Source organism: Apostichopus japonicus, chromosome 17 (genome assembly GCF_037975245.1).
Source record: "Apostichopus japonicus isolate 1M-3 chromosome 17, ASM3797524v1, whole genome shotgun sequence".
Lineage (NCBI taxonomy): Eukaryota > Metazoa > Echinodermata > Holothuroidea > Aspidochirotida > Stichopodidae > Apostichopus > Apostichopus japonicus.
Window position 1 is genome coordinate 2,738,348 of NC_092577.1, and position 27,807 is coordinate 2,766,154.

Here is a 27,807-nt window from a genome sequence, read left to right on the forward strand (position 1 = left end):
TCTATGTAAACTGTATTGAAGCTGGACTAAAGGATTTCTATGTAACCTGTATTAGATCTGGACTATAGGAGTTCTATGTAACCTTAATTTATTTTATTTTTTATTTATTATATCTGAGATGTATTGAGATAAATATCACTGTTTGTGATTTTTCATCGCTGTTTCATTTTTCCTAGGTTCCTTGGCCTATTAACCTGCTAATTACTCCTGCATGTCAAGAAAAGTATAACAAAATATACCAATTCTTACTGTCAGTGAAGAGAGTAAAACACTGTCTTGAGGAGATCAACTTTAAAGGTTTGAAATATATTTCTTGAAGAATGCATCAATTTCATTTAAGACTTTGCTTATTATTGTGAATGGGCGAACTGGTGGGGGTGGGGTTTTTTTTATTGCGAGGGGGGGTGGTGGCTGTTGCCATGATATTATATTGAGAGGAAAAACAGAACCAAAAAAGGAGCTATTTGATTGGCTTATAAGCTTACACCAGCCTTGAACCTGTAGTTTAGTCTCATTTTCATGTTTATTCTGTTAAAACATCCAACAATTTGTGGTAGTTTGATCGTTTTGATCATATTTGGATTTATGCTCAGAAATCATAGTAGAGGGCTGGAACAATCAAGTTTAAATACCTGCTTTTAAAGAGATACTCCTGTAGCTGTATTTAATTGCTGTATAAATAAAATAATGAATTGAAAAAACATTCAAAATTTCGCCTTTTAGGTCAAAGTCACATGCTCGTATCATTTGTTAGCATTGGGGATTATTAACAAACAGTGTGAAATCCTTTTCAATTAAAGATAAATGTTTCAAGGTCAGCCACTGGAGTATCCCTTTAAGTAATCTCAGGTGGTAGTATTGAAAATTGTAGGCACTTCCCCTTTAATGCCTTCAGTTCTTCTTTGATGCATAAACTAACCAAACAAGCATCCCTGGGGGGGGGGCGGGGGTCACAATTATAACATACAATGAAGTGTCCATATCAGGACCTGTCCGTCATTCAACTACACATATGTATTTTGGGGGGGGGGGAGGGGGTTACAATAATAACACACGATGAAGTGTCCATATAATGACCTGTCAATCATTCAACCATTGATTAATTAATGAATATTCATTTTCTTTGTTCGTTCTGCTTCCACCAGCACATTTAAGAACTATCCAAGATGGCCGACATCAGGATGCGACAGATAATTCCCACCGTCCAGACGGCAGCATGGTCACACCGCCCTCGCTTCTCCATCAGTTATACCTCTTGCGATTCAGATTGCTTCATTTTGTCGTAGCTGTCCACGATTACCTCATGACTAGGGTAAGACCATCAGGGGGGGGGGGTTGCCTTAGTAACCCTGATGATGTAGCTACGCTGGTCGGCGATCGTCAGTCTTACCGACCAGCATTGGTCAGAAATAGATGCCTATCCAACCGACAACCAGTACTTAAAAGTCCATCAGTAGGGCAGAATTCAAGACATTCTAACATATTTACCCAAGTTAGTCGGGACATTTAAAACTATAGACCATCATTCTACTTGTACTGGCTATGTCCTTGGTCATGGCAAAGCATTGAAAGATATGTTAATTAAAACACTGTGTTAGAACTTTGAATGATATCGTGAACTATGTTGTAGTATTTCCTACACTGTGGATAATATCGTGAACTATATTGTAGTAATTCCTACACTTTTTGATAATATTGTGAACTATATTGTAGTAACTCATACACTTTTGGATGATATCATGAATTGCAGTAATTCCTACACTTTTGGATGATATCATGAACTATATTGTAGTAATTCCTACACTTTGGATGATATTGTGAACTATATTGTAGTAATTCCTACATTTTGGATGATATGGTGAAATATATAGCTGTAATTCCTACACTTTTGGATAATATCGTGAACTATATTGTAATAATTCCTTAATTTGGTACTAGCACTAATCTTTCCACTATTTAATCAGGGCTAGAATTAAGAACCAACATAGGACAAGGCAACTTTATACAGGTAAGTTAGAAATTGCTTTTGATTTTCATAGAAATAACTTTAAAAGACAGTAAAGGTTTAAAAATTAAAAAATAGCGCCCAGCCAATGTAAAAGATCTGAAGTAAAAAAAAGACGAAGGCATTATTATCGGGAGGAACCAATTAAAGTAATGATTAAGAAACAGGAACGATCCATTAATCAATACATCCATCACAAATTATTTATTTATTTATTTGATTAATTTATTTTACTCTGGCAGATTTTACATACGACCAGCTTAGAATTCAAAGACAGTCTATCCTCAGCCGAGAGTCTCGATGACCTGATTTCCGCCCACGATAAGTATCGAGCGATGCGATGCTTACTTCATCCTAAGCTCAGCATGATCAGAGAGGCTGTCGTGAAAGTACTAAACATGGCCATGAAATTCCATAGAAAATGGATGCTAGGGAAGCATACTTTCAGGTGAGATGACCTTAATATTCTCACTGTTTCATAGTATTAATATGATTATTATTTGTTTCATCACATAGTATAACAAGGTGAAAAAGACAATATAACTGCAAATAAGTAAAAAATGTGAAAGAAAGTAAACTAAGAAACCCTTTTGGGCTTCATCGAATAGAGTACTCCCATCAAAGAAAATAGATAACCTTAACACCTATAAAAGAACTATCCCCCCCCCCCAAAAAAATAGATAACCTTAACAATAACAATATAAGAAGAAGCAGAAGAGTATGATCTGTATTTTAGAGGACCTAAACCTACCACCCCCTGATCCCCTTCTCTGCCACGCAACCCTCCGGCACACAACCACACACTCTCTAACTCTAATTCCCATAGATTTGTCTAATGATTAATTTGAATGCATGAGACTGTTTCTGATCCCATAAGAGTATTTTAAGATTCTGTTACTGGTCTACAAGTCCAAAATATTCAGCATGGAGTGTAAATTACACAATCTCTTTTTGGGAGACTGGTTAATCTACAGCCCTGTTTCCATCTTCTCCCTCCACGGAGAAGGACACCGTTCTCTTACCAAGAAAAGTATTTTGACGAGAGTACTGACCGTTTGGCACGTTTGCCAGTTTTCTTCATTTGATATCCGAGTCAAAAAACCACCTCTCTTAGTGGAGCATCTCAATTTAAATATATCATCTCCTATCATTAGAAATTTTCTCAATCTCTTTTTGCAACTGTCAACATCTTTCGTGAGTGATTTTTGCTCTAATGTCTGTTTTGGTTCTCAGTTTGGAGAGCCTTGCTGCCATGAATAAAGAATTCACAAATTGCAGCTTTTTCCTGTCCAATACGTTACACACTGTGACCAAGAAAGGAACGTTCCCTCACTGTAAGTGGTCTCCATTGTTCATGTTAAGCCCTATGAGTAGATGAGTTTGCCTTTCATTAATTCCTTTCTGAACAGCTTCGTTCGAGCCACACCACAAGTAATTTGTTGGGGTGGTATCGACACAAAAAGCACAATTATTTGGTAGTTAACCTCAACTATTAGCTTGTAGTTGCCCCTTTTCTCACATGCAAAGCAGAGCTGCACCAGAGCTGGGCAATGAATAGGCTTGTTTTATATTGCAGTTCCTATCATTGAACAGATATTGTTTGAACTAAGCAGTTTAATTTTAATTTGTCTTCCAGCTTAGCTGAAAGTTTTTGCTGGTTTTGAAACCAGCAGGTTGATTGTCAATTACACCTAGCAACTTATAAAATTCTGCTCTCTGTATGTACATATTTATCCATCCCTGTTTTCATATAGTTACTTCAGTATGTTATATTACCCGTGCTGGAAGCAATATAGAAGTGCCATACCCTTTTATATTTGTTTTATATTTATTTTATATTTTTTTTAATTTTTTTTTAGTATCGTTTAGTACGGGTGTTTTATATATTGTTGCTTTGGCTTTTTACATTTTTTGCCTTATTGGTCCTATATATTTAATATTTTGGATTTTTGTTACTATTTGTTTCTAGGTTTTACATTTGTTAAGCGCTTTGAGCAGCTTTGCTGAATATGCGTTATATAAATATTACTTGTTATGATTATTTTTCATCTTTCATAGTGGAATCTTTGTCAGTGACCATTGGTTGCCATCAACTCACGGCTGACCCCCACAAGAGAAGAGATAGGTGACCGGTCCAGAGATAGGTGACCGGTCCAGAGTTGCTGTCCATGAGATATGTCCAGACTTTGTCGGCCGGACCATAGATACGTCCAGAACTATTGGCCCGGTGATTGATCCCGGGCTTGTCGGCTTAACTGATGGATTGATACAGTTTGTGAAGGGTGATACGCCAGTCCAGGGGTGTTGACAAAGTGACTCACGTTAGCGTTAAGGGAGGTGAAAGTTTGAAGAGAGTCAGAACAATTGGATTAATTAAACCTTTTAAAGTTAAATATGAATTAATTGGATTGATTAGAAGGGTACTTGGAGGAGAGGGTTGAGGGGCAGGGCAGGGGGGGGGGAACAAGAGAGCTTGCAGTTGCACCCTGCACTTGATTTCACAAAATTACATTGAAAAAGTCATATATGTTAAATGCTGAGTAACTTATTCTTGATTAATTGTGAAACATGAGATATGATTAAGGAACAAATGAAGAGATAGACAGACAACATCAAAATCATAAGCAGAAATTAAACTTGCATTATCTGATCTAAGAAATCGCTTAAAGTTTTTTTTTTCTTAAATGCTTCCTAAATTGTCTAACCCTCTCAGACAATTGAAACCTATGTTCAAATTCATCATTAAAAGCCCCAGTCAGGAATCATTTCATGAAGGATAATTTAGAGTTAAATACTATTGCCAGGGTAATTACCCTAAGCAGCAGAGTTCCTGGGGGGGGGGGGGTAATCTTTTCCAGAGCTCTGAGTTGGAGGGTCACCACCAATTTAAGGTGGGGCATAGAACCCTTGTCATGTAACATGTCAAGTTCTTGTACACGAGATGGTGTATATATATATATATGTATTGTATGTATATACATATATATATATATATATATATATATATATATATATATATATATATATATATATATATATATATATATATATATATATATGTATATATATATATATATATATATATATATATGTATTTTACTTTTATACTGAGTTGGAAAATCCAGAACAGTGCAAAAACTTCCAGCCTCCACCGGGATTTATATGCAGACACCCTAACCAACTAGGCCATGGGCACTGGTTGTATATCCAGAGGTTGGAATCAGGACCTAAGGAAGGTGGTCATTCCACTCTGTGGGCATGTTTATATACACACATATATATATATATATATATATATATTTATATATATATTAATATATATATATATATATATATATATATATATATATATATATATATATATATTTATATATATAAGTTAAAATTCTCCTTACTGTTGAGAGAAAATATTGTTTCGAAAGAAATTAGCTTCATACAATCTCTATATTGAATTGTTTTGTCCTCATTTCTCAAGTAAATGTACATAAAGCCTTTCCCTTATCCAACTCCCTACATTGATAAGCCACAGCTGTTATAAACAATAAAACAATCTAGTCACACTGAAGTGAACAAAATTGGGGATTGGAAAAAGTGGACCTTAGGGGAAAAAGTGAGCTTTCTCCAAATTAATATATAGCCCAGAGACATTACAAAACTCTTTTGCTAGCTATGACAACTTCCTTAATAGAACTGTGAGATCCATCTGTTACAATAAAAGCATCATCAGCATCATTGAAAATTTTGAACGTTTGGTTCAGAATTGAAATACTGTGAATATTATTGTTCGAATTAATGTACAGTTCTTAAAATCTCTGTACAGGTAATAGAAAGGTACGGACTAAGTGGGCACATTTGACGGATAACTCGTAAAAATAACATGATTTAATACACATGATGAGATAGTGTTCTCAGTTCAGGTCCAAAGTTTTAAAAAAATGGCAATGTCTTATGCATAAAGTCTCAATCTTAACAGCCGAAAGCTTCCCCATAATCCAGGAGACCCTGGTACAGGGTAGTTGTCACAATAATTGGAAATGAAATAGATCAGACGATGAAAACTATAAACCCAAACTATAAACAATAAGAGCAAAGAGATACTGTAAAATCCAGATTAAGAGGAGCAAACTAAAAAAATCTTTGTATACCCCGGTGTACAGACTGAGCGAATTCCTATATCTGATTGCTCATTGTATTGAAGGATAGTACATATGTATGTAGTGACAGTCTGTGGAGATGCAAGCACTAACAAACGGATAGTACAAGGACTATGTAGTGACAGTCTGTGGATATGCAGGCACTAACAAACTGATAGTACAGGGAGTATGTAGTGACAGTCTGTGGATATGTAAGCACTAACAAACGGATAGTACAGGGAGTATGTAGTGACAGTCTGTGGAGATGCAAGCACTAACAAACAGATAGTACAGGGAGTATGTAGTGACAGTCTGTGGATATGTAAGCACTAACTAACAGATAGTACAGGGAGTATGTAGTGACAGTCTGTGGAAATGCAAGCACTAACAAACAGATAGTACAGGGAGTATGTAGTGACAGTCTGTGGATATGCAAGCACTAACAAACAGATAGTACAGGGAGTATGTAGTGACAGTCTGTGGATATGCAAGCACTAACAAACGGATAGTACAGGGAGTATGTAGCGACAGTCTGTGGATATGCAAGCACTAACAAACAGATAGTACAGGGAGTATGTAGTGACAGTCTGTGGAGATGCAAGCACTAACAAACGGATAGTACAGGGAGTATGTAGTGACAGTCTGTGGATATGCAAGCACTAACAAACGGATAGTACAGGGAGTATGTAGTGACAGTCTGTAGAGATGCAAGCACTAACAAACAGATAGTACAGGGAGTATGTAGTGACAGTCTGTGGAAATGCAAGCGCTAACAAACATACGCCAATATGTTTCGTCATGAAATGTGTACTCTGCCCTCTTATAGTACTTTAACAAGGTTTCATTATATACATAAAACTACCTATATGAAGAGTTTTATTTTTAGTTGATCGGTACCGTTGCCGAACGGATAAAGGCGGTGGCATTTGAATCAATGGTGCGTAGCAATCGGGATGGGCCGGATTCGATACCCGGCCGGGTCGCGACTTTTTTCCCCAAACAGGTTTGCAATTAAGTTTTCAGCCAATCAGACTGCTCGTTACGTCAGCACCAATAATGACCATCGCTTGGAAGTTTCGAATACATACACTGAATAACACTGACATTTAGTTTCACAGTCTAGTTTCGGGGTTTTCCCTTCAAACGCCCTAACTTTATGCTTGGATCACATGTTGACCTTACTTATGATACATACGCTACATTCCATTGTGTTCTTTTTTACGTTATCTAAGATTTATGAGCCGTTTAATTGAAATCGCAATTCAATTCGTGGAATGTGTACACTAAAGTCAAATTCACGACGCGAGATCACGAGTCTTGAATGAGTATACGAAAAACAGTATAGTCTGCAGTATGTTATATTTCCTTTACTGCACTGTGTACACAGTTATAATACATATAGACCTACAGCACATATGCGAAGCACCCTGTACGAAACTTTCACTGTGCGATAGTATCGATTAATGCCTTCACAGAAAACTTCGATCAAACATCGATAGAAGATGTGTGTATGTATTTCAGATCCACCTGCAAGCAGGAAGCCATCATTGTCTTATCAAAGCCGCAAGCTGACCGAAGTCAGTCTCTTAACTTCATATTTAACGTCCATGATTATGAATTGTTAATTGTCAACAAATCTGTAACTGGATGGCATACATTAATCTTGGAGTGACTCGAACCGGGGACCTTATGATTGAAAGGCACCGGCGTTAACCACTGAGCTAACACTCCACTCCACTAGACTCCACTCCACTAGATGATTCAATCATAACAAACTAGTGTGCTAAATATGTATAAACCAATTCCAAAGATACGAAATTTTGAACGGGTAAATCCGTAAAGACATTTTGGTAACCTCGAAGTGAAGGCTTCATTGGTGATGACATAACTTTTCCGACCAACCATGAGCGACTATTTACACACAATTGCAAACCTGTTTGGGGAAAAACATATTCGCGGCCGGGTCATAGTAAGGTTGGTTTTTCATTTTAGAACAATCTACGGTTTTCCCATCTGAAATGACTTGCTAAATTGAAAAAGATTCAAACTTTTGAGTTAAATGTTGAGCATGGAAGCCACCCCACATGCTATTTTTACGAATTTATGTCCTGTTCCTCTTAATAATAGGCTAATAAGCCAGCAGCTTTACGAGATAGTGACGAATCAAAGCAGGGAATACAGGCATCGAGCGCCTGGTCAGGGAGCGACTTTTTTTACTGCAGTACTGTTTGTCAATGGGAGCTGTACTACCCAATCAGCTTTAATTATTTTCTGTGACGTAATACATTGCATATTCATAAATCACATGTAACCAGAATCGCAATAGTGCAGAAATACATTAAGCTTCGCACGACATATTTTTCAACCTCCTTATATTTCCTTCCACTTTGTTCTGACTTATTTTGCTATATTCAACATCGAATGGTGCAAATGAAAGGGAAATTCCGGTGGTACACCATACAAGACTAATATGAAAGTCAAAAATGTTCCGCATAGGTTGAGACACGATCTCAATCTATTGCCCCCTAACGCGAGATATGATTGATTCAATGTAACCTATTGTGATTGGTTGAACCTTCCTTGAATTGGGTCACAATAGGTGGTCTGTCTGGGCAAGATATATCTTTTAACTGTCTCTTAATGTATCCTTCACTACGTTTGGAATACGTCCTTAGCTGTCAACTTTCAGATCTTAAGTTAGAATTGCATCAAATGCAACTTTCTTGTAGAAATATTATTTTCCTCTATGAACTCATGATTGGATTTTTAGATGCATTGCCCTTGTAGACACAGATGCATGCAAATGCAGAATGTAGGCCTAAAATGAAAATAGGGCTGAGTCTAACACAAAATATTCAGAAACACCTTTGAACTAAGGTGTCGCTGTTTGGACGAGTTGGAAAAAACCGGTGTTTCCTCATTTTCTTTTTTGGTAACAAAAAAAAAACTTGAGGCTATTTCAAAGGTATGCTATATTGGCCCCAAATATGCTAGATATTCAAGTATGGTCATCTTTGGTCAAAATTCTTAAACTGTACCTTATAACAACTTTCGAGGAAATTGTCCTCACTGGGAATATTCAGTCATCTTATGTGTTCCTTAAATATGTCTGAGAACAATTTGAAGAGTAAAGACATGCGGGAAAGTACATTTGAAAACTTCTAGCAATTATAGCGTGCTATAATTTGGGGCCTATACTGACTACCTTTAAAATCTTGGTCAGTAGTGAACAAACAGCATGGCCCCAGCTGGTAACTGAATGCCTCACTTATGTAACAATATATGTTAGAATCTTACTATATACTGAGCTTTCTTCGTACTTGACTTTCTCTCTGAATACTGTCTGCAATTTTCCCGATTTTAAGGTGGCAACCACAATTTTCTCTGATCCATCTTCCTCGAACGTTGCTAAGCAACGTGCATCTCCTTCTAGAGGTATTGTTGCCAATAATTCAAGTCCATCTTCGCTGTACTGTGATAGGACTCGTCGCAGCTGGCCAGCGACGCTATGTAACCAAATGATGTAGACAGAATTATTCATATCCTTACATACGCTGAGTGGTTCCCATACACCCTTCTCGTCTTCTGGTTTGGTAAATGTATACATATGCTGCGATTCTCCCATAGAAACCGCACATGCGTTTCTACCTCCATAATCACAGACCAGAAGATTCCCTCTATGTACCTCGATATCCCTCGAGTGACAGATCACATCTGGTAGTGTTATGGTGTGACTGTAATTCAACTGGTCATCAAAGACATAGACATCTCTACAGTTGGTTCCAACGATGATGTGGTTGTTGATTGGATCAGTGGTAACACAGTAAACACATCGACCAATAGACCAGCTGTCTATCTCGTTGCTGATGGTTCGTTTCTCGTAGGAGCCATCTCGAACATCATAAAGACCTATTTCGTCCGGTATACATGCTGTAGCGATCTTAAATTGGGAAAAGAAACTACAAAAGCGATTAGGGTAAGAAGAGGTTGTCTGCCGTCTTCTGATTGGATCGTGTCTTATCATCTGCCCACTGTTTGCATTGATAACTGAGATATGTGAATATTCATGAGATACAGATCCTGTGACAACAATGCGACCATCCTCGCTGCGCGCCATACCATCAATACAACATCCTTTAGCTGTGATACCGTCAATAACCACAATCGATTTATTCTCCTCGGTAATTATAGAATTTTCACTGTCAAAATTTATGATATCATCAATAGCAAAATTATATAAGATATCTAGCTGTGGAAATTCTTCTTGAACATCTTCTAATAGATGTCGACTAGCTAGGGTAATATCAGAGAGATACAGAGCATCCGACCAGGCATCTTTGGAAGCAATTATATTTGACGTCGTTCTTTTAAACGTCTCGTAACGTTCTATTTTATCTTCTACTCGTTTTAAGATCTGCTGAAGGTCGGTTTTGTTCTTCATCGTGAGAATGTTTGTAGAAAAGAGAAGATGGCTCAAACGTTCTTCTAAGGATTCCATTCTCGTTACCAGTTTCTTGACCTCTAAGTTGTGATTGTCCATGACTACTTGAAGCTGATCTGAATGCTTCTTTTTCTTTTCCTTGATGGCAACCTCGCATTCTTTTAAGAGCTTTTGCATTTTCCTCTCTGTTTCCAGCCTTATTTGATTACATTCAGTTTTTCTCCTGTTTTCAATCTCTGATAATTTCTGTTCCAGCTGAGTCTGTTGTTCTTGGATGTTTGCTTGGATTCTATTTATTTGTTTCTCATATTGAAACGTCAAGTTGGCCGTCTTTGCTGCGACATTATCTTCCAATCTTCTCTCAGTCTCTTCGACTCTTTTCGGTACTTCAAATAATTTCGAAGCATGTTGATCGAGTTCGGTAAGTTTCACGGTTAATTTTTGTCTTTCGACTTCAGCAATTTCAGTTACGTCTATTGCAAAGTGATCCTTGTGTTCATTAGAGGTGCACGCGACACAAACTGGCATTCTTTGGCAAGTAAAGCAGCATAGTTGGACTGGTTGCATGGAATGATCGTCGCAGGTGGGGATGTCTCTACGGTATGTTATCTTTCCACGGGTTAGATTGTTTTCTGTCAAGTAAAGAGTGTATTTTTTATGAACTTTATAATGTAATTCATTTTGAAGACGGGATTTATGACACTGGTCGCATAGAATCTCGTTGCATTTGAAACAGTAAGCTGATCGTTTAGAACAGCTGAAACAAAGCAGCTTTAACGGCTCGTTTTCAGGTGGTGGTTGAAGATGCTTCAAACGAAGCAAACTTTTCATTTGAAAGTCGTCCTGAAGTCCAGGTATTCCCGTCTTCGGAATTCTACATTTATAATTGCAAGTTGGACATGCAATTTTCTCGTTGTGTTGCGTCTGGTCGAGGTCAATCAAACAGCTTTGACAGAATCGGTGAAGACATGGCAGCAACTTTGGTTCTATCAGTTCGTTCGAACATACAGCACAGATACCAAACACGTAGTTCGTCTCCATCATCTGCAGGTTGGAGGCCATTTTTTATGAAAGAAAGAAAGATCTTTCTGTGGAACATAAGAAGAAAAACTGAAACTAAGAATAGCTACTCTTAACAGCTTTTATATATATATATATATATATATATATATATATATATATATATATATATATATATATATATATAAATATAAATATAATTTATGTGTGTGTAGTAGTAGTAGTACAATGTAGTATACCTATCCGAGTACCTCCGATCACCACCACATCTCTAAAATAGGCCCGTCAGTTCACCCGTATATCGTACTTGTAACAACACCATCATGCACCCCCGAAAGTCCCTCCACCTCGACAACAACAATGGCAAAATGTGGATGAAAAAGACTCCCGTTAAGCCTTCGACGTTACCACAGGGGGCTACGATGGCGCCGGACTATGTGAACTTGTAGCTGCTTGTTCATCCTGTTATGGATGTTACATTATAACTTCGTCACACATATGTTATGAATTTCACGGTCACTATCGTGGGTCGAAAGCGTTGGTAGAGTACTGGTTGACTTATTATCTAATTCGATTTAAATTGTTGCTGTTGGTTAACTTACGCACAGTAACGGCACAGTGTCGTATGGTGGCAACAACAATCACTGATTTGTATTGTATTGCGCAATGTTGATGTAAATTGTCAATGTCTTTAGGGTTATCATCCTAGTCGCTCTCTGTAATATCCGACTATCAAAAGCCTCCTTGATTTCCTTGTAATAGTCCACGGTAGTTACCGTGCAATTCATAAAAACGTGTGACGAAGTTATAATACAACACTATAACTATCGTGGAACTCAAGGGCGGCGGAACCGGGGGGCACAGAGGGCACGTGCCCCCCCCCCCACTTTTCCTCAGGTTAAAAATGTGCCCTTTTTCTACATAAAAATTGAGGTGTCTCAAGTTAGCAAGAGGCCAGGGAACCAGAATGAACACTCGGGAAGGGCCGTTTCCGGCCATCTGAGGGGTTTGTAAAACCAAAAATTTTCTTGTACGCTCCGCGCCAACCGACGGTGGCGCTCCGCTCAGATAGTCGTGGCATACGAATTTGTAAATCCTGGCTACGCCCCTGACTTTAATGAATTTCCGAAAAAATTGGTTAAGAAATTGACAAGAAAAACTCTAATTCGGAAGGTTCCTACATTAGCAACTAGCATGATTTCACCTCATTTTGTCTCAAAAGAAAACTTGTTCCTTGTTTCCCAATTTGCACATTGGATATTGCAGTGCTAGTAGGCATATTTTTCTTGAATCAGACTACTCGTTACGTCAGCAACAATAATGATCATCACTTGGAAGTTTCGAATACATACACTGAATAACACTGACACCTAATTAAGTCTAGTTACGGGGTTTTCCCTTTAAACGCCTTAACTTTATGCTTGGATCACATGTTAACCTTACTTATGATACATACGCTACATTCCATTTGGGTTCTTTTTTACGTTATCTAAGATTTATGAGCCGTTCAATTGAAATCGCAATTCAATTCGTGGAATGTGTACACTAAAGTCAACTTCACGACGCGAGATCACGAGTCTTGAATGAGTATACGAAAAACAGTATAGTCTGCAGTATGTTATATTTCCTTTACTGCACTGTGTACACAGTTATAATACATATAGACCTACAGCACATATGCGAAGCACCCTGTACGAAACTTTCACTGTGCGATAGTATCGATTAATGCCTTCACAGAAAACTTCGATCAAACATCGATAGTAGATGTTTGTATGTATTTTAGATCCTCCTGCAAGCAGGAACTCGCGGAGAAGCCTCATTGGCTTATCAAAGCCGCAAGCTGACCGAAGTCAGTCTCTTACATTCATATTAAACGTCCATGATTATGAATTGTCATCAACTCTGTAACTGGGCAACATACATTGATCTTGGAGTGACTCGAACTCGGGACCTTATGATTGGAAGGCACCGGCGTTAACCACTGAGCTAACTCCACTCCACTAGATGATACAATCATAATAAACTAGTGTGCTAAATATGTATAAACCAATTCCAAAGTTTCGAAAAGCTTCGGGTAATTTTGAACGGGTAAATCCGTTGCAACGAATGGATGCAGACATTTTGGTAACCTCGAAGTGAAGATTTCTTTGGTGATGACGTAACTTTTCCGACCAATCATGAGCGACTATTTACACACAATTGCAAACCTGTTTGGGATATAAAAAAAATCGCGGCCAGGTCATAGTAAGGTTGGTTTTTCATTTTAGAACAATCTACGGTTTTCCCATCTGAAATGACTTGCTAAATTGAAAATGATTCAAACTTTTGAGTTAAATGTTGAGCATGGAAGCCACCCCACATGCTATTTTTACGAATTTATGTCCTGTTCCTCTTAATAATAGGCTATTAAGCTAGCAGCTTTACGAGATAGTGACGAATCAAAGCAGGGAATACAGGCATCGAGAGCCTGATCAGGAGCGACTTTTTTTACTGCAGTACTGTTTGTCAATGGGAGCTGTACTACCCAATCAGCTTTAATTATTTTCTGTGACGTAATACATTGCATATTCATAAATCACATGTAACCAGAATCGCAATCGTGCAGAAATACATTAAGCTTCGCACGACATATTTTTCAATCTCCTTATATTTCCTTCCACTTTGTTCTGACTTATTTTGCTATATTCAACATCGAATGGTGCAAATGAAAGGGAAATTCCGGTGGTACACCATACAAGACTAATGTGAAAGTCAAAAATGTTCCGCATAGGTTGAGACACGATCTCAATCTATTGCCCCCTAACGCGAGATATGATTGATTCAATGTAACCTATTTTGATTGGTTGAACCTTCCTTGAATTGGGTCACAATAGGTGGTCTGTCTGGGCAAGATATATCTTTTAACTGTCTCTTAATGTATCCTTCACTACGTTTGGAATACGTCCTTAGCTGTCAACTTTCAGATCTTTAGTTAGAATTGCATCAAATGCAACTTTCTTGTAGAAATATTATTTTCCTCTATGAACTCATGATTGGATTTTTAGATGCATTGCCCTTGTAGACACAGATGCATGCAAATGCAGAATGTAGGCCTAAAATGAAAATAGGGCTGAGTCTAACACAAAATATTCAGAAACACCTTTGAACTAAGGTGTCGCTGTTTGGACGAGTTGGAAAATACCGGTGTGTCCTCATTTTCTTTCTTGGTAACATATGTGTACATGTTCAAACCTGAGGCTGTCCGAAAGGTATGCTATATTGGCCCCAAATATGCTAGATATTCAAGTATGGTCATCTTCGGTTAAAATGCTTAAACTGTACCTTTTTACAACCTTCGGGAAAATTTTCCTCACTGGGATATATTCAGTCATCTTGTGTGTTCCTTAAGAATGTCTGAGAACAATTTGGAGAGTAAAGACATGCGGGAAAGTACTTCTGAAAACTTCTAGCAATTATAGCGTGCCATAATTTGGGGCCTATACTGACTACCTTTAAAATCTTGGTCAGTAGTGAACAAACAGCATATGGCCCCAGCTGGTAACTGACTGCCTCACTTATGTAACAATATATGTTAGACTCTGACTATATACCGGTACTGAGTTGATTTCATACTTGACTTTCTCTCTGAATACCGTCTGCAATTTTCCCGATTTTAAGGTGGCAACCACAATTTTCTCTGATCCATCTTCCTCGAACGTTGCTAAGCAACGTGCATCTCCTTCTAGAGGTATTGTTGCCAATAATTCAAGTCCATCTTCGCTGTACTGTGATAGGACTCGTCGCAGCTGGCCAGCGACGCTATGTAACCAAATTATGTAGATATAATTATTCATATCCTTACATACGCTGAGTGGTTCCCATACACCTTTCTCATCTTCTGGTTTGGTAAATGTATACATATGCTGCGATTCTCCTATAGAAACCGCACATGCGTTTCTACCTCCATAATCACAGACCAGAAGATTCCCTCTATGTACCGCTATATCCCTCGAGTGACAGATCACATCTGGTAGTGTTATGGTGTGACTGTAATTCAACTGGTCATCAAAGACATAGACATCTCTACAGTTGGTACCAACGATGATGTGGTTGTTGATTGGATCAGTGGTTACACAGTAAACACATCGACCAATAGACCAGCTGTCTATCTCGTTGCTGATGGTTCGTTTCTCGTAGGAGCCATCTCGAACATCATAAAGACCTATTTCGTCCGGTATACATGCTGTTGCGATCTTAAATTGGGAAAAGAAACTACAAAAGCGATTAGGATAAGAAGATGTTGTCTGCCGTCTTCTGATTGGATCGTGTCTTATCATCTGCCCACTGTTTGCATTGATAACTGAGATATGTGAATATTCATGAGATACAGATCCTGTGACAACAATGCGACCATCCTCGCTGCGCGCCATACCATCGATACAACATCCTTTAGCTGCCATACCGTCAATTACCACAATCGATTTATTCTCCTCGGTAATTATAGAATTTTCACTGTCAAATTTTATGATATCATCAATAGCGAAATTATATAAGATATCTAGCTGTGGAAATTCTTCTTGAACATCTTCTAGTAGATGTCGACCAGCTAGGGTAATATCAGAGAGATACAGAGCATCCGACCAGGCATCTTTGGAGGCCATCATATTTGACGTCGTTCTTTTAAACGTCTCGTAGCGTTCTATTTTATCTTCTACTCGTTTTAAAATCTGCTTAAGGTCGGTTTTGTTCTTCATCGTGAGAATGTTTGTGGAAACGAGAAGATGGCTCAAACGTTCTTCTAAGGATTCCATTCTCGTCACCAGTTTCTTGACCTCTGAGTTGTGATTGTCCATGACTACTTGAAGCTGATCCGAATGCTTCTTTTTCTTTTCCTTGATGGCAACCTCGCATTCTTCTAAGAGCTTTTGCATTTTCCTCTCTGTTTCCAGCCTTATTTGACTACACTCAGTTTTTCTCCTGTTTTCAATCTCTGATAATTTCTGTTCCAGTTGAGTCTGTTGTTCTTGGATGTTTGCTTGGATTCTATTTATTTGTTTCTCATATTGAAACATCAAGTTGGCCGTCTTTGCTGCGACATTGTCTTCCAATCTTCTCTCGGTCTCTTCGGCTCTCTTCGGTACGTCATATAATTTCGAAGCATGTTGATCGAGTTCGGTAAGTTTCACGGTTAATTTTTGTCTTTCGACTTCAGCAATTTCAGTTACGTCTATTGCAAAGTGATCCTTGTGCTCATTAGAGGTGCACGCAACACAAACTGGCATTTTTTGGCAAGTAAAGCAGCATAGTTGGACTGGTTGCATGGAATGATCGTCGCAGGTGGGGATGTCTCGACGGTATGTTATCTTGCCACGGGCTAGATTGTTTTCCGTCAAGTAAAGAGTGTATTTCTTATGAACTTTATAAAGTAATTGATTTTGAAGACGGGATTTATGACACTGGTCGCATAGAATCTCGTTGCATTTGAAACAGTAAGCTGATCGCTTAGAACAGCTGAAACAAAGCAAATTTAACGGCTCGTTTTCAGGTTGTGGTTGAAGATGCTTCAAACGAAGCAAACTTTTCATTTGAAAGTCGTCCTGAAGTCCGGGTATTCCCGTCTTCGGAATTCTACATTTATAATTGCAAGTTGGACATTCAATTTTTTCGTTGTGTTGCGTCTGGTCGAGGTCTATCAAACAGCCTTGACAGAATCGGTGAAGACATGGCAGCAACTTTGGTTCTATCAGTTCGTTCGAACATACAGCACAGATACCAAACACGTAGTTTGTTCCCTTCATCTGCAGGTTAGAGGCCATTTTTTTATGAAAGAAAGAAAGATTTTTCTGTGGAACCGATAAGAAGAAAAAACTGAAACTAAGAATAGCTACTCTTAACAGTTCTTTTATAACTGTTATGAATTTCACGGTCCCTATCATGGGTCGAAAGCATTGGTAGACTACTGGTTGACTTATTATCTAATTTGATTCTGCATATAACCAGGCATTTAATTTGTTTAATGTTGGTTGACATACGCACAGTTACGGCACAGTGTATAGTTTTATGGTGGCAACAACAATCACTGATTTGAATAGTATTGTATTGCGCAATGTTGATGTAAATTGTCAATGTCTTTAGGGTTAGCATCCCAGTCGCTCTCTGTACTATCCGACTATCAAAGGCCTCCTTGATTTCCTTGTAATAGTCCATGATGGTTATCGTGCAATTCATAACAACGTGTGATGGAGTTATAATACAACACTATAACTATCGTGGAACTACATCACCAATATCCACCTCAGTTACCTTACATGGCAACAACGAGAATCGGGTGAGCCACACCCCTAACACCACGATGGCATTTATTGTATTGGAATGTATTTTAGATCCTCCTGCAAGCAGGAACTCGCGAAGAAGCCTCATTGGCTTATCAAAGCCGCAAGCTGACCGAAGTCATTCTCTTACATTCATATTTAATGTCCATGATTATGAATTGTCAACAACTCTGTAACAGGACGACATACATTGGAGTGACTCGAACCGGGGACCTTATGATTGGAAGACACCGGCGTTAACCACTGAGCTAACACTCGACACTATAGTTTATATGCATGATTAACATATGTATATGTGTCGGTGCATGGTCTGCTTGTGATATTTGATTAGAATTGTCACTATTGAAAATGTCAATGATTAAATGTCTTGCCTCTGACGGCCGAGGATACAACCCTTTCCCAAACCATACCTTCGCTTGCTTGGTTAAAATTGCCTGCGTCCCTCTAGTTCTATACTACGTACAAGGGTGACATGCTTTCTATATAGTGCACACACACATATACGTTAGGTTGATCGTTACATTTGTAGTACACAATTATACCTTACCTTGTATTCCACTTTCTTCAATAGCTGGATCTGACTCCCGTTTAATCGAATGAACTACCTTGCCGTGCGTATTGAAGAATTGAGAAACTAGTCAACCTGATATACTCCTCTTAGTTCTCTGCTAAGGTTCTCGTATTAGTTCTCTTCTAAAGAGTATTTCTCGTAAACTTTATGGTAGCAATACATGTTGGTATACTGTAGATTGGTTTACTATTCTTACTGTCATAAATCAATAAAAAATTGTCAGTACCTTTGTACATGCATCGCGGGCTAGCTATAAATATCCTTACAGACGGTTTCGATTCAAAGCAAAAACTATACGCTCGCCTGTTATCAAATTTCGTTCTAATAATGACGATATTATGCAATAACAAGGTCTGTTTTAAATGAGGATATTGTTTAGATGATTTCTAGGAATCTTAAAGCTCAGTTAATAGTGCATTTTCTTTTACTTTTACTTTCCCTTTTCTATTTTCACGGTGGGAAAGATTTGTAAGTGAAATATGGACTTACCAAGTTACAAATTTAAATATTATTATTATGATTATTAAAGAGTATTTTTCACTTTCATTGTCTGTTTTTATGCTTTATTTTTGTCTAATTTACAAGTATACATATGAGTTCAGGCGCCATGTAGCATGTCACTGGTTAGTTTCTCCTTTATATTTGTGACGTGTATTTGTAAAGACCCTAGACTGGTGATGATGATTTCAAAACTATTGATGACCCTATATAACCAAAATAATGCATGTAGGTTGCATTGACGAACTGTCCGAGTGCCCACACACATACCGGAGAGGGAGGGCGAACCATGTTGCTCCACTATCTTGGACCTTATACCGATGTTTCAGTTTAAGATTGTATACAAAATTGGCAGGGATTGGCGGGATGACGTGAAGGTGAGGGTCCTTTAATTATTGGCGAAGGAAGTTATCATAAAGAAGGGGTGCTCTAGAAAAACGGGTGATGTCTAGGGTCTTCGCCATAAGATGTTTAGATTTGTAGATGCTACGGCGGTCCAGGTGGGACACTAGTATATGAAAATGTCGTCTAGTATTTTATGTTCAAATTCATTAAAGTTTACAAACTGTATGATCATTGAAATATTGACTTTTCGCGTTAAAATTGGCGATGAGTAATTGAACAGTCCATTGAACACTTCCTCCTCTTCGTTTCTCATAGTGGAGGGCAGCTGCTTCATCTGCACACACCCACACTACCCGCTGTCCCCTCTCCCCCTGATTGCACGCACGTGCGCTTGAAGTCGCTTCTTCCTTGGGCATTGAGTTTGATTTATTGATAAGCAATTACTTTGTCAAGCGCAGTGTGCGTTAACCGGTTGAAACCTGTTCGAACTCCGTAAGGAGCTCCTTCAGGACAGGGATTGGGTTTTGGGGGGAGGGAGGGGTTGACAGAGATAGCACTACCAGGAGGGAGTTGAAAACATGATCATGACAACACAAAGACTGAGGTCGATATAAAAATAGCAAAGACAATTAGATGGAGGAATGCACAATGGAAACGTCTTAGGGTCCCTTCTCTTGTTTTAATTGAATTTCTTTTTCTGTTTTCTTTTTTTCCACTCCCTCCCTCGCAAGTTAGAGAGGGTAGTTAATAATTTAGTCTCAGCAGGCCTCAGAATGCTTCAATTTTTCGTCCCGTCTGATAATCATTCCAGTGAACCACGTTGCTGTTCAACAAAGGTCAAAGGTGTCTCAAGTGCTTAACTAAAAAGTCTGAGAGTCAAATGACTTATCAATCCCTGCTATTAACTCGAAGTAAAGCAAATACATGTTATCAGTTTATAAATTCTGTTTATAGAGGTATTTATATGATAACCATTAAAGGTCAGCATTAAAACACCCTAATAAAATAGCATATACACTATAGAAATGATAATAATGGCCACTCATACTCAATTTTAGTAAGCGTTTTACTTCTACCCTTAAAGCAATTGAATGCTTATCCATTATTGCACATAATCAGGAGAGTGTTAACTTCCAAGAAGGTGTACTTTTCACAACTTTTAACAATTTTTATAATGTTCAACTTGGGAAGGTTTGGTGAACAGATCTCCACACAGCCATCTTCACCCACTGATTTTCAACCATTCAAATCGCTGCATGGACTTAAACTTTGACAAACTAAGCTTTGCCTAATTTTAAGTAACTTGAACTATAACTCTAATTAACTGTTCAGTAATTAACTAACTTTAACGAAACTTTGACTCATATTAGTTGTACGATTAATAACTATTCTCAATAACTTGTACATTGTGAAAGAGACAGGTTGAACCAGTTATCCTGCAAGTACCATAGGCCTAACACAATTTGAATATAGTAACTCCGACTGAAAGAGTAAATTGTCGGAAAATAGTCCTATATGCAGTGGCGGGACTACAGAGGCAAGGAACCCCTACCCCCCCCCCACGTGATGTCACAATGTTAGAGGGTGATGTCACAATGTCGGTGTGTGATATCGCTTTGTCACTGTGTGATTTCACATTGTCAGAGTGTGATGCAACATTGTCAGTGTGTGATGTTGGATTGTTAGTGTGTGATGTCACAATGTCAGTGTGTGATATCGCTTTGTCACTGTGTGATTTCACATTGTCAGAGTGTGATGCCACATTGCCAGTGTGTGATGCCACATTGTCAGTGTGTAATGTCACAATGTAGGTGTGTGATGTCACATTGTCGGTGTGTGATGTCACATTGTCGGTGTGTGATGTCACATTGTCGGTGTGTGATGTCACATTGTCGGTGTGTGATGTCACATTGTCAGTATATGCAATGTTGTAATTTTTCATTATATTTGAAGGTAAGCAACATTTATTACTAATCATTGTCAAAGCAAGAAAAACAAACAAGCACGTATAACAAATAAACAAAATAAAATTCACTTCTAAGCATGTCAGAGTCATTTCAGAGTCGATGTGTCATGCCACATTGTCGGTGTGTGATATCTCATTGTCAGTATATGCAATGTTGTAATTTTCTATTATATTTGAAGGTAAGCAACATTCATTACTAATCACTGTCAAAGCAACAACAAAAAACACACACACAAACAAGCACGTAAAACAAAGAAACAAAATATAATTCACTTCTAAGCGTTTCAGAGTCATTTCTGTAATCATGGCATTTATAAGAACTGCCCAAGTCTTTAGGCTTACATATGAAGGAACCATGAAAGGCGATATCTTCCAAAGAGTAGTATTTTTTTGTTCTCTTAACTGTTGATTTGGCGTTATAATTATTATCAAATATTGGTTTATTGCACTGATTAATTTCATTTTGTCCTTTATCTGTATAAGTCCTGCTATTCCGAACCAAAAAGATGGACAGAGAGGTGAGTAGTGAAGAGTTTGGTGCGTTAGCCCAATATATAACTAGCAGCGAACAGTCCAGGTAAAGTTTTTGAGAAATTACCCTGTAAACATCTTGACGGTCATTTAACTAAAGTGGACCGATTACTTAGTCTAACATACAAACCCTTAGATTAGCTCCTCAACACAAACCTAAACTAAATGGGGATACATAGACGACTGTTATGAACTCAAATAACATGTTAACAATAGAAATTAATAAAATAAAGGAGGGGTAGTTTAATATAATCCAGGAGTGTCCTGTTGTTAATATTTACTTTCACCCTGACAACTTTTGAATTATCCACCTGAAGTATTATATTTTCGTATGCAAGACAAGTAACACCGAGCCAAATATCGATGATTTCTTTTATAAATTTAAATTTGCTTTGAGCGTTGAAAGTTTAAAATATTTTAAGCGAAAACAGCCACGGAAAAATAAAGTGAATTTTCCAGAGCTTAGAAATGCTTTTTCATTTTGTCCAAACCTGTTTACGTAGATGTTTCGTATTTAGCTGTGTGTAGTGCTATTGGTTTCTTTTGCTGTCTATTTACATCAGGTGATATTAACTGCAGTTGCTTGAATATGTAACCGACCATACCATTTTGTTTTTGCAATGTATAATTTTAATGTGTACCATGTTAAGTGGTCGTGAATACATATGGTGGAGGGGGAAAATGTTGTTAATATGAAGCTCAAAAAACATGTTTTTGGTGAGTTATCAGAATTTTAAAACAATGGATTCATGTTCAAGCCTGCACTGTGGAATCGATATCATCGTCAATGTTAGACTTAATCGAAGTGGGGTTTTTTTTATATTAAAATTACTAATTTACTAATTTTAGTAAGTTTTTATTTAAGAAAAAAATGATACTGCGTATGGAATGATATAACACTGCCACCATTACAAGTTTTAACCTGTTTTTATTTATTTTTTTTACTGTACGTTCGATGGTTAGTGATGCATACGTGATACCGCACACAGCGATCCCTAACAGACATGAATAAACCATGAACTATACAGCAAATTAATACAGCCTGTTCTCTTCTCCAACAATTGTGCAATCTTCATCCGTGCCACCATTCTTCGGTGTTAGCGTGTATTCACAATTATTTTGGTCGAAAAAGACTTCACACTTATTAGGATTCTGGACTGCTGGTCTGAAATTGCCTTCCCTATGTAGAAAAAAACAAAAAAGGGTTGAAACAAAAAACGAAATAATCGATTGAAAAAGAAATTCGAGGAAAGCTATATATTTTCACTTTTAGACATGTAAATTAAAAACCTTCTCAGGTGTATCGCCTGGGCTAAATACCAAAAACAGGAATATGAATAATAATATTTAATCTAACGAAGCAATTTATGGAAATCTAAAGTTATCAGTGTTTTTTCTTTTAAATCTCGATGAATGATTCACATGCAAATCATGAATTAAATATAATTAATCATGAAAGAAATATAACTAATCAAGTCAATGTTGAAAAAAGCGCCTGTAAGGATATGTACTAGAACAAAAACCAGCACAGATAACCACCAGTCAATAATAAGTTACTCACTGGCAGTTAAAAACTATATAAATATATATGTGTATATATAAATATATATATATATATATATATATATTATTATTATTATTAGAGAAAACCAGGATTTTCGTTATATTATATATATATATATATATATATATATATATATATATATATATATATATAATATAACGAAAATCCACGTTTACTCCATATATATATATACAAAACGTAATGAGTTGGACAATTTAGAACAGTGAAAAAACCAGCCTCCACCGGGATTCAACAACAACAAGAAGGAGTTTAACCCCTGATCGATCGGGTTAATAACATTGTTTATATAGAATAGACACTTTTTTTTCCTTTTTTTTTTTCTTGGGCTAGTTGTATATTGTTCAGTCAAGGAGTTGCTGGTAAGTGAGTATTATGTAATCACGTTGTATACCCGAGGTCGGAACTAAAGAACCAACTAGGGAGGGATTCGAACCCAGGCCTCCCGCTTTATATGCGGACACCCTAACCACTAGACTATGCTGATTGTATGTCCAGAGGTTCGAAACCGATAAGGAAGATCGTAATTCCACTGTAGGCGTTTGTCACCTGTATCGAACAATACTAGTTCTGTTTTTGGTGACATGTTTTGCCTTACTCTAGAGATGAAACATGATTCTAACCAACTCGAATTCATTTGTGATTCCTAAAGCCGGATCTCAAAGGGATACTATAATCAAATTTTTGTTAATAAAATGGAGGTAAACGACAAAGGCAATTGAATATATATATAATTGAAAACGTAATGAGTTGGAAAATTTAGAACAGTGAAAAAAATCCAGACTCCACCGGGATTCGAACCCGGGCCTCCCGCTTTAAATATATTTATTTATATTGTAGTTTTGTGTGTAAACTTACCTTGTGCAACACTCATAGCCGGTACCGTCACTAAAACATGTGCATTTCTTACATGGATCGATCTCAGATAAGAACTCAGAATCCGGTTCACACAATGGATCGCTTGGATCAACAGGAGTTGCAAATGTTGCTATGGAAACAAGAAGGTAAGTTTACTAATTAAAACTCTTTTATTTCTCGATTTCCAGCAAGTTTAAATCATTTTTGTGACCATCTTCATCATCATCACTCACACAAACTTAATTCAGCAATAGGTCAAAACATGAAACCTTCCGTTTCAATTTATTTAAATGGTTGCTTCTGTTTTAATCGAATTAACTCATTACGAATGATTAATCTCAGGAGAGTTACATATTTAACCCTCCTACCCTTACGTCATCATCACCCACGAAGACATACATTTTGCACAAAAGTTACAGTAGATCTGTAATCACATGCATGCTAAAAGAAAATCAAGGAATTTCTAAACATTTCGTATTTATTTTTTATATATGTTAGAGCTGACAGTGATCCAAAGCTCACCCCACCCTCCCTCCCCCCGTACTGCCATCCCATGCAAAATAGCAGGTAAAAAAAAAGACCTCCACCAACGAAATGGCCAGCAGTAACAAAAATATAGGATCTTCAATACCCCTCCCACGCCCCTCCCACACCCTCCCACCCTCCCTCCCACACCCACCCCTCCCCAACACCCTTCTCACGCCCGTTCCCCTAGACAGACAAATAATAGAGATTTAGCTCACTTTTTATAGTTTGAATATTGAAACAACCAAATGTACACGTGTACATGTAAGTACTGGAATTGATCGCGCGCAGGGGCGTATCCAGGATTTTCCAATAGGGGGGGCGCCAGGCACGAATGATCGCCGTCCTGGGGGATGGGTCTAAGGGGAGGGGTGTACAATTTTTGCTTTCAAAGAAGGGCTGAAATGCAAAATGGTGTCATATGCATGGGCGGCGATCCGTACTTCCGAGTGGGGGGGGGGGGGATATGACCTTGTTGACTATCTAAGCGTAGCGCCACCATGAGTTGGCGAGAAGCGTCCAAGAAAATTTTGGGATTAACAAACCCTCTAGATGGCCGGAAACGGCACTTCCCGAGGTTTCCAAGCGGCATATACCCAACTTTAAAATAGGGATGTCATGTCCGAAATATCTCATAATCAGGATCCAAAATACTTCTTTTTTTTTAATTTCGGGTGTTATTTTGGGAAAATTGCCCCTATCAATCTTGTTTCAGGCGCTACGTTAGAATGTTCGAGAGCTCTGTTATATTATTCGATGAAGAAAATGGCCTCATGCAGGCTATTATAGGCCTATACACATGCAATACACAATTACACATAGTTACATTCCTAGGTACCGATTGCTAGGGCATCCAGGTGAAACGTGTATTAAGCATTACCCTGGTTACATGAGATTCTCAGCTGTTCGAGGGAACATGTACGTGTGTAGGCCTACTATAGGGCCTATATGAATACTATGAGGGTGCATATATGTACTATATCAATACCGTGGGCGCAATAATACATTTTGTTGTTATAGGGCCAATGAAGCCTACAGTCAACTATTTTTGCTTTATAAAGACGCTTTATTTGAAAAGATCGCACTGCGTTTATGGTAGGCGAGAAATGAAGCTAAAAAAGAGCCGTACATTAACGAAGATGCATAAATGTAGGCATGAAAATATTCTTATCCCTGGCATTTGGTGGGGGGGGGGGGATATGGTGCATTACATCCCCTCCACCCATTTTCATGGGGGGATATATCCCCCCTCCACCCAGGATCGCCGTCCATGGCCATATGTGATCCATTTTTCGACCTTAATAATAAGCAACATTTCCAGTAAATATGGACACAAGTATGGCTGGCATGTCATTTAGTGTTTATAGTGATAATACAAACACAATTACCATCTATGTTTCTAAAACTATTATGCCGCCGAACTTCGCCAGAACCTTTTTTTGGCAAACAAAAAATAAAGCATACGGGAGGGGGGGGGGGGGGGTTGAGCGATCACCGACATCTCACATAAAGGTCGTCATCAATTTTTTTTTTTTTTTTTTTTGCTAAACTTTTTTTTTTTTTTGGTGACGGCCAATAGGGGGGGCGCGCGCCTGTTGCGCCCCCCCCCTGGATACGCCCCTGGCGCGACTATGGAAGTTAGTACGGTAGCTCCCCTAACACCCTGGGCCCAATTACCCGATCGGTCGGTCCACCCCTAAAGGTGCTAAGCAATGATGAGTTCAAGTGATAGTTAAGTATAGTGTTCCACTGAAATCAGACCGTAAAGGAAAATATAAGAGTTAGACCGTTGCTTTCACCCTCTGTAGTTAATGTCGGCCATTCTACCTAAAAGACACACCCCCCCTCCCACTGGTGTCAAACGGGGTTACTGCTAATGTATCCATAGCGTCTCATAACACGCATTGTTTGGTCAATGAAGCCTTCAGCATTTCAACAGAGAGCGTTTTCGTATCAATCCTACATCTCCCTCCACCCCCCCCCCACCCCTCTCTCTCTCTCACTCTGTTAAGTAATATTTGAATGCTTGCGCAAACTGCAAAATACAGACACCACCGAGGCAAAAATAACTTAAGTATGAAAAAAAATCTTTTTTTGGTATATCAAACCATCTATATATTTGTGTACATTTTTAGTTCAAAACATTTTTCAATTAGATGTAGGACAAAAAATATTATTTTCACTCACCGAAAGTGCAAGAAGCTTCCCCGCGTGTCACTAACATAATCATGATGAGCCCGAAATACACAATTGCCGCCATTTTTTTCAGTTGCACCGTTTCGAAGTTTCTCAACGATTTTGCGTTTAATTATAAAAAAAAAACTTTCTTAAAACGTTTAACGATGTGTGAGCCGGGTTTGTTTGGAAGCAATCGTCAAACATGTACAATCTTTATGATTGGCAAAATTTTATCAGACCCATGTAATTGCAAACCTTGCTTATATTTATGAGAACCCAAGGTGTAAATGCAACGTGTTTTATCATGTTGAAATAATATTAGTGATATTGGTTGAAGGTTTTTTAGCTGATATATTTTACACCACCTACAGGTGTAAACATAAATACCACGGCCAGTCTACTATACAATAACCTTTCTCATATTGATCCTTATTGAAAAAAAATATTGAAATTCAACTTTAAAAAAAAAACTGTAAACCAACTGTAGATCTACTGCAAAAAGTTTGTGTAGGTAAAAGTATAAATAAGAGGGCCTGATTTTTCAGTCTTCGTCAAAGGCAAAAGGAACCGAAAAGAGAAAGGACATGATGAAAACTAGACAAATGCACAGACAACTTTAAAAATTGAAGTGTAATAGTGTTAACAGTGGCGGAGCGTCCATACAGTCAGAGTGGCGGATCCCAACCCCCCCCCCCCCCTGACGGACTCAAATGGACTGCTGTCGCCCTTTTCACTACTTTTTACTTATTCGCGATTATTGACTTTTTTATTGCGCTCTCAAAAGACTATTGACATTTGTCACATTTTGTTGGTGTAATTTTCTGACAAAATGGCGATGACACC

The 27,807-nt window shown here is 38.0% G+C and overlaps 3 protein-coding genes across 5 annotated transcripts in view; 1 reads left to right on the forward strand and 2 right to left on the reverse strand.

The window, feature by feature from the left end:
* The window catches only part of LOC139954850 (gamma-tubulin complex component 5-like), a 59,251-nt gene extending 54,294 nt beyond the window's left edge, over window positions 1–4,957 (forward strand). Inside the window, exons 15-19 of the mRNA XM_071954813.1 lie at window positions 177–297; window positions 1,146–1,312; window positions 2,248–2,453; window positions 3,239–3,339; window positions 4,064–4,957. Of these exons, the coding sequence (XP_071810914.1) occupies window positions 177–297; window positions 1,146–1,312; window positions 2,248–2,453; window positions 3,239–3,339; window positions 4,064–4,134 (666 nt within the window). The 3' untranslated portion in view covers window positions 4,135–4,957. The remainder of the gene's footprint in view (window positions 1–176; window positions 298–1,145; window positions 1,313–2,247; window positions 2,454–3,238; window positions 3,340–4,063) is intronic.
* A 2,349-nt stretch (window positions 4,958–7,306) lies between these two features.
* On the reverse strand, window positions 7,307–18,712 carry LOC139954856 (uncharacterized). Of its 3 annotated transcripts, none has more exons than XM_071954823.1 (2): window positions 18,458–18,712; window positions 7,307–11,667 (listed from the first exon to the last, which is right to left on the reverse strand). In XM_071954823.1, the coding sequence occupies exon 2, from the start codon at window positions 11,639–11,641 to the stop codon at window positions 9,407–9,409; it is 2,235 nt and encodes a 744-aa protein (XP_071810924.1). In that variant the 5' UTR covers window positions 11,642–11,667; window positions 18,458–18,712; the 3' UTR covers window positions 7,307–9,406. The 3 variants fall into 3 exon arrangements, with proteins under 3 accessions (XP_071810924.1, XP_071810925.1, XP_071810923.1); XM_071954824.1 differs by lacking the exon at window positions 7,307–11,667 and adding an exon at window positions 13,204–17,376 and having other exon boundaries at window positions 18,458–18,702; XM_071954822.1 differs by lacking the exon at window positions 7,307–11,667 and adding an exon at window positions 13,204–17,421 and having other exon boundaries at window positions 18,458–18,702.
* Window positions 18,713–21,535: 2,823 nt separating this feature from the next.
* On the reverse strand, window positions 21,536–27,236 carry LOC139954857 (uncharacterized). The gene is made up of 3 exons (XM_071954825.1): window positions 26,974–27,236; window positions 24,262–24,391; window positions 21,536–23,001 (listed from the first exon to the last, which is right to left on the reverse strand). Exons 1-3 carry the CDS (start codon window positions 27,044–27,046, stop codon window positions 22,854–22,856), a joined length of 351 nt encoding a protein of 116 aa, XP_071810926.1. The 5' UTR covers window positions 27,047–27,236; the 3' UTR covers window positions 21,536–22,853.
* Between the last annotated feature and the right edge of the window lie 571 nt (window positions 27,237–27,807).